The 5,733-nt window shown below is 59.1% G+C and overlaps 4 protein-coding genes across 4 annotated transcripts; 2 read left to right on the top strand and 2 right to left on the bottom strand.

Moving 5' to 3' along the window:
- Nucleotides 1-100: 100 nt before the first annotated feature.
- Nucleotides 101-532, bottom strand: SPRG_17319 (hypothetical protein; the record flags this gene model as incomplete). Its single annotated transcript, XM_012356654.1, has 2 exons — nt 101-388; nt 452-532. The coding sequence occupies 2 exons, from the start codon at nt 530-532 to the stop codon at nt 101-103; spliced, it is 369 nt and encodes a 122-aa protein (XP_012212044.1).
- A 322-nt stretch (nt 533-854) lies between these two features.
- SPRG_17318 (hypothetical protein) lies at nt 855-3,121 on the bottom strand. Its single transcript, XM_012356653.1, has 3 exons — nt 2,837-3,121; nt 2,640-2,785; nt 855-2,585 (listed from the first exon to the last, which is right to left on the bottom strand). The coding sequence occupies exons 1-3, from the start codon at nt 3,096-3,098 to the stop codon at nt 951-953; spliced, it is 2,043 nt and encodes a 680-aa protein (XP_012212043.1). The 5' UTR covers nt 3,099-3,121; the 3' UTR covers nt 855-950.
- An 882-nt stretch (nt 3,122-4,003) lies between these two features.
- SPRG_17317 (hypothetical protein) lies at nt 4,004-5,126 on the top strand. The gene is made up of 5 exons (XM_012356652.1): nt 4,004-4,076; nt 4,118-4,186; nt 4,233-4,376; nt 4,428-4,527; nt 4,575-5,126. Exons 1-5 carry the CDS (start codon nt 4,014-4,016, stop codon nt 5,099-5,101), a joined length of 903 nt encoding a protein of 300 aa, XP_012212042.1. The 5' UTR covers nt 4,004-4,013; the 3' UTR covers nt 5,102-5,126.
- A 211-nt stretch (nt 5,127-5,337) lies between these two features.
- SPRG_17316 (hypothetical protein) lies at nt 5,338-5,682 on the top strand (the record flags this gene model as incomplete). The annotated part of the gene is made up of 1 exon (XM_012356651.1): nt 5,338-5,682. A coding segment is annotated over one exon (345 nt), but the record flags the coding sequence as incomplete, so codon positions are not given.
- Between the last annotated feature and the right edge of the window lie 51 nt (nt 5,683-5,733).

Genomic DNA, 5,733 nt, shown 5'->3' with positions numbered 1-5,733 from the left:
ATGCGCGAGACAATCTCGTTGGCCTCTGTCAGGAGCGCGAGCTGCATGTGTGCGGTCGCGGCCCGCGCGTTCACTTCGGCCGGCGTCGGTGGCAGATCCTTCATGAACGGACGCAGCACAGTGGCGGCAAGGCCACTTCGGACGGCCATGCATCCGCAATCCATTCTTTCTCGGCCGCCCGCGCTTCCTTTTCTTTGGTCCACTTGGTGACGAGCGACTTGTGCTTGAGCTGCGCCTCGTGCAGCTGCTTCTGGAGGGCACTCGTAGACGCCTGATGTGCCTGCTTGATCGACGCGGTGCTGGCACGCAGCGCGGTGACGCGTCGCGCGTACTCGTCCAGCTTGATTGTCCATGCCCGCTCGGCCGCCGCGATGGCATCCTCGAATTGCTCCAACGGTGTGCGTGGCGGTGCCTCCACAGGGAGGTTGTCCATCGATTCTTCAGTGGATACCTCGTTCGATGCGTTGTCATCTGTGTCTGAAATCGGTGGCGCGGCAGCGTCCGTCGGTGTCGGCGCGTCGGACGGCTCCATCCCCGCGGTTGACGACCGTTCAAGATTCGTAGTTGGCCAATCAAAAAGCGCCATGACCCGCACGGATGATAACCGGAAGATACCACAGCAACTTGACCAAATCCACGTTCAGATAGCAGATGATGGCCAATCTGTAGTGCGCGACTGTATTTTAGCCATCGATGAATGAATGAACTATTGTACCTCGTTCACGATTGTTTATGCATTGATGTATCGCAAAAGGTTTCGGATGCTGTCGCATCCTATTTGAGTCGCGACTGCCTCGGGCTCACCACCTGTCCCAGTTTGATGCTGGGCTGACCGACGATGAGTGAGAGGCCGGCTGACCGACGTGAAATGAGACGGCGGTATCGTGGTATAATATATGATTGCGTACGCGAGTGTACTCTGACCTACTCCCTACCGTTGTGTCTTTTTTTTAGCCTAGCAATTCTGCCTTTTGCTTTTTATAATCAAAGCTCGTCGCGTCGCCGTCGTCGCTGTTCTTCCGTTTCCACGGCAATTTGGCAAACATCGCCATCGGCTTGCTCTTGCGCTGAGGCGACGCCGCGACCACAAACCCAGAGGCTTCGCGGTCGGCGAGTGGCACGAGCGGCGGCGGCCCGTCCTCGGGCTTGTCGGGCGACCCCGGCTCATACGACTCGTCGAGCGCCGGCATCGGACCCACGATGCCAGCATTGTTATTGTTGCTGCTGCTGTCGTCGTCCTCCTTTTCCCAGTACGCTTCGTCTTCGTCGGTCAGCATCATCGTGCGGCCGCCCGTGGTGGAGGCGACCGACACCGCGGCCATCTCTTCCGTGCTGCTGCCGTCGTCTTCGTGCGACACTTGCCGCTGGATCGCGAGAAAGAGGCCCGGAAACAGCGGCGTAAACTCCTTCGCGTACGTCGCGTGCACGTGTTCGAGGATCGAGACGCAGTGCTTGGCCTCGGCCGTGCCAAGGATGTCGAGGAGCGCCGACACAACTGCGTTGCAATGGACTTTGCCAGCCTTGGTCTTCTCCGCGTGGCGGAGCAAGAGGAAGACGTCTTCGAGGAGCGTGCCAGAGAGCACAAACTTGGAGTAGAACGCTTCGTTCATGCCCACGCAGGCCTTCAGACACTTGGCGGCCTTGATCTGCGCAAACTTGTCGGACGAGGTGAGCATCGTCGAGAGGAAGCTCGCGACGGGCTGCCGCGCAAAGACGTACTTGACACGATACCCGTGGTTGGCAATGCAGAGCGTGAGCACTTCGACGACCGTCGCGTGCAGGCCGTAGAGACTCGACGGCGAGTTCTCGGGCAACGTCAGCAGATGGAAGAGCCACGGAATGTAGCCCGTGTACACCATACCGAGGAACTTGTCGTCCTTGCCCGGAATGACGTTGAAGAGCAGCTTGAGAATGTCGAGCACTTGGCCGCGATGGGCCTCGTGTGCGTACAGTGTCAAGAGCAAGCCAAAGAGGAGCGAGTCGCCAGCTTCCCACTGCAGGTAGCACGTCGCCGCCGAGAGCCCGACGTCGCGCGCGTTGCGCTCGTCGGCCATGTACGACCGGACAATGTCGCCGCCCTGAAAGACCACGAGGCTGTGCACAAGCTCAAGCACGATCGTGCGCGTCTCAAGCGACGCGGCGTCCGGGACGCCGAGCACGCGGGCAAAGCTCTGGAGCAGGCCTTGGCCAGTCGGCGACGTGGCAAAGAGCGCGTGGTGGAGCGAGCCAAACACGGGGTTGACGCCTGTCGTGTCGGCCTTGAACATTTGCGGCAGGCGATGCGCGAGGCCGGCGTTGCGCGCTGGCGGCTGCGTGATTTGGATGAGCCGCATGAGGTGCTGGAGCAACCGGATCGCAGTCGCTTGCGTCACCGGGTCGGCCACGAGCGCCCAAAGCGCCGAGATGTACTCGGGGTGGTTGCTGATGTACGTGAGGATGCAAATGTTGTTCTCGTTCATGAGGCATTCCATCCACATCGCACAGCCGTCCGCGAGCGTTCGCGAGAGGATGTTGTCCTTGATCGCGTCCATGCGGAAGTTCATGTGGATGGCGGCAAGCACCGCCTCCTCTTGGATCGGGATCACCTAGATGTGTGTAAGCCAGTGGCATCGTCGGAGGGCGCGACGAGGGATTTATACCTGCTGGAAGCTCATGTGGCCTTCGAGGTCGGCGCGAAACGGGAGCTTGGAAAGCACGTTCGGGTTGTGTTCGAGGATGCCCACAATGTCGAGGAAGTACGCGTCCGAAAGCAGCAGCTGCAAGATCGGGGCGTCGCAGAGCTCGACTAGGTAAGATGGAGGTTAGCCGGCGATGGCCTGCGCAGGGCGTGGCCTACTCAGTAGCTTGACGATGTGAAAGAGCATCTCGAGGCTCTCGTCGTCGTCCATGTCCTTGCACTGGTCGGCGACGCGGACGAGCTCCTTGACGAACTCGCCATCATGGTCGACGACGCACTTGGTTCGCGCAGCCCGCTGCGCCGGCGAGAGCATCATGCCATGTACGTCCAGAGCGGCGACGAGGGCCTCGAGCGAGTGCATGGCGGGCAGCGGGAGCGCAGGCGCCTCCTGGATCGGGCCGTCCTCGTCCTTGGCACTCATCTTCCTACCAATTGCCAGTCCCCGGAACAGAGTTACGCAGGGGGACCTCCCCCCTCCTCCCTACCGTCATTAAAAGCCGAGATTTTATGTTGCATACAAATGGCCTGTGATGTAATAAAAAACGTGTTTTTATCCCACCGTTTTATTCCAATGCGATGTTTGTATACTCATATAATAGTATTGCACGAGCTCGGAACAACACGAATATTACAGGCCGCGAAGGACCCATCGCATGCACTTGAAATTTGTATATAGCCGCATGCCGGCCCGTGATTGGACTGCTATAAATAACGTTGGCTCCACGGCGCGTCCGCAATCGTACCGACTAAAGAACTAACTAAAGCGACAAGGAGAGTGCACTCGAATCGCCACCGCGTTCGAATACCATTGAGGAGCACCAGCCAAATACTGCAGGCGAGCGGTCAACGCCACTCGTGTCTTTTAGGATGACGCAGCGAAGACGGTGCGACAGACAGATGGTCGGAAGCCAGCGACGGCGCGAGAACTGTGTTTTTCACACAGTGGTTTGACTTCAAGCCGAGGTTGGAGTCGACGCGGGACAGACCAAGAACCAGCTACGTCCGAGCTGGTTGCACCCGGTCGACGCATGCGGAGCCGGGCGTAAGCAGATGCACAGTTTGCAGCAGTGGAGCAACAACCTTGGTCCAGTAAGAGCAAGAAGCTGTGGAAGCGGCAACACGATCAATTCTACCAGAACCACAAGGTATCAACTCAGATCTCACTGTGAGCGATTCTATTTATCACAACCACTTGATTTTCACAGGCAACGTGTAAAATACAATACCTCGGTACAAGTATGTGAGGCTGGATTTTTCACACGTGGCGCCACGAAGCGACGCCCGGATTCTTCCGGATACAATTTGGATGTCCGGATACCGTAGGATTCGATCTTGCATGCTCGCGTGGAGCCAGGAGCGGCGGCGCGAGTACGAGGACCGACTCGACTCGGCGCGCGGGGTACGCTCCGCCACCATATGGAGCTGGCCTCATGGACGCAGCGCCGAGGTACATACCGCGACGAGCGCCGGCGAGACCAGGACCGCCCACGCGTCTCGGCCCGTGAACCGGTTCGGCGGCCATGAGTCTTGGGTGCTACAGCGTCGTGGCTGCTAGGACTACAGTGACGAGCGCCACTACCGAGCCGCCATGAAGCACGAGAGCAGGTCTTCGCCACGCTCCAAGTCGGTGCATGTCGATTTCCATGCATCTCGCCCACACGAGCATCGCTGGGACGACCATGGCGCTCCTCGCACCAGCGTACGTACGCTCTGGATCGCGTATATGCTCAACACTATCGTGGCCTTGTAGAACAAGCACATCTCAGGCATCGCCTCGTTTCACGAAGACGAGTACGTTGGGTACTTGCAGGAGCGCCGCGAGATGAAGGCGTCGCGGCCCCCGGATCGAGGTCCGTAGATGCCATAGCACGCGATGGCTTCATGCGAAGAAGCGTAGGCAAGTGGAAGTGCATGGGTACGACTTTTATGGCGGACGCAGAGCATTCGTGCTTGTACTTGCCATCCAACGATCGGGTCGTTGTGGAGAGGCAATTCTGGACCTGGGCGGGTCGCGAAGTCATCCTCGACAAGGTCGTCTCCTCCGAAACGCCAATTGAGTCGCGAGCCGACGACGACGAACGGCTGCCTGCCTACGACCTCGCACCGCATCAGCACCTCATGGGCCATGATCCGTGGAAGGACATGAAGCCGTTGCAGATGCCGCCCAGTGCTCGGGATGGTGCGAAGGACCGCCCAGTGCCCGAGGCAACTCCCATGCCAGCAGACAAGCCCAAGGCAGAGGTCGACGAGAAGGCAAGCAGCGCCAAGCCTGCAAACGAAAGTTGTGCGGCTGACGTCGCGCCTCCAAAAGCCTCCAGCGAGCCGGCACCGCCCAAGGACGATGCCACGCGCGCTGCGACCGAGCCGCCGCCAGAAGCATTCTTGAGCGATGATCCTTCCGACAAGACAAAAACCGCAGTATAACCAACATGACAATTACGTACTTGTGAGTACTAGCTCTCTACTCTAGCTGTCGTACTGCTCGTCCCACCCGTGCGAGGAGAGCTTCTACTCGTCTACTCAGGTTGAAGCCATGGGTTGATGATGGCGGCAAAAAAGCGTCCAGCACGCTGATTGGTTGAGATCAATACGTCGTCTCATTGGCTCCCATTTTGTCCAATGGCCTCGTCGCTGGCAACAAGTGGATACAACAACCAGCGATGACACGGCCGAGCAACAAGCACCGCGGGTCCAAGCGCAAGGCGAGTGACGGCAACAAGCAAGCCGAGACCAAGCGCAAGCCAAGTGACGGCAACAAGCAGGCCGAGGCCAAGCCCAAGGCCAAGGCGCCCAAGAAGGTCGAGTCCAACACGCCACAAGGCCGCCTCGAGGCCATCCTTGGCATGTCCCTCGGCGCGTTCCAAGCCGAGTACTTTGAGAAGAAGCCGCTGCTGCGCAAGAACGTGTCGCCGTGCGCTGGGCTCTTTAGCCGTCAGAAGCTGCTTGAAGTGCTCTCGCGCGACCCGCTCGAGTACAGCAGTGACCTCACGGTGACGCACTATAAGGTCCGCCGATCGATGCTGTTCGCGACGCCGGTGCTAGCATTCTTGGTGTAG

The sequence above is a fragment of the Saprolegnia parasitica genome (genome assembly GCF_000151545.1).
Source record: "Saprolegnia parasitica CBS 223.65 unplaced genomic scaffold supercont2.536, whole genome shotgun sequence".
Classification (NCBI taxonomy): Eukaryota; Oomycota; class Saprolegniomycetes; order Saprolegniales; family Saprolegniaceae; genus Saprolegnia; species Saprolegnia parasitica.
The sequence above is the reverse complement of the archived record's forward strand: the minus strand, read 5'-3'. Positions and strand labels throughout refer to the sequence as shown.

Excerpts from the sequence above, each read along its gene's own strand:
- SPRG_17318 (XM_012356653.1), bottom strand. The coding sequence starts at position 3,098 with ATGAGTGCCAAGGACGAGGACGGCCCGATCCAGGAGGCGCCTGCGCTC. Across the intron at positions 2,786-2,836 it reads TCACATCGTCAAGCTACTGA|TCGAGCTCTGCGACGCCCCG; the intron begins GTAGGCCACGCC and ends CATCTTACCTAG. Across the intron at positions 2,586-2,639 it reads GCCACATGAGCTTCCAGCAG|GTGATCCCGATCCAAGAGGA; the intron begins GTATAAATCCCT and ends ACACACATCTAG.
- SPRG_17317 (XM_012356652.1), top strand. The coding sequence starts at position 4,014 with ATGCTCGCGTGGAGCCAGGAGCGGCGGCGCGAGTACGAGGACCGACTC. Across the intron at positions 4,077-4,117 it reads GACTCGACTCGGCGCGCGGG|CGCCGAGGTACATACCGCGA; the intron begins GTACGCTCCGCC and ends TCATGGACGCAG. Across the intron at positions 4,377-4,427 it reads ATGGCGCTCCTCGCACCAGC|AACAAGCACATCTCAGGCAT; the intron begins GTACGTACGCTC and ends GTGGCCTTGTAG.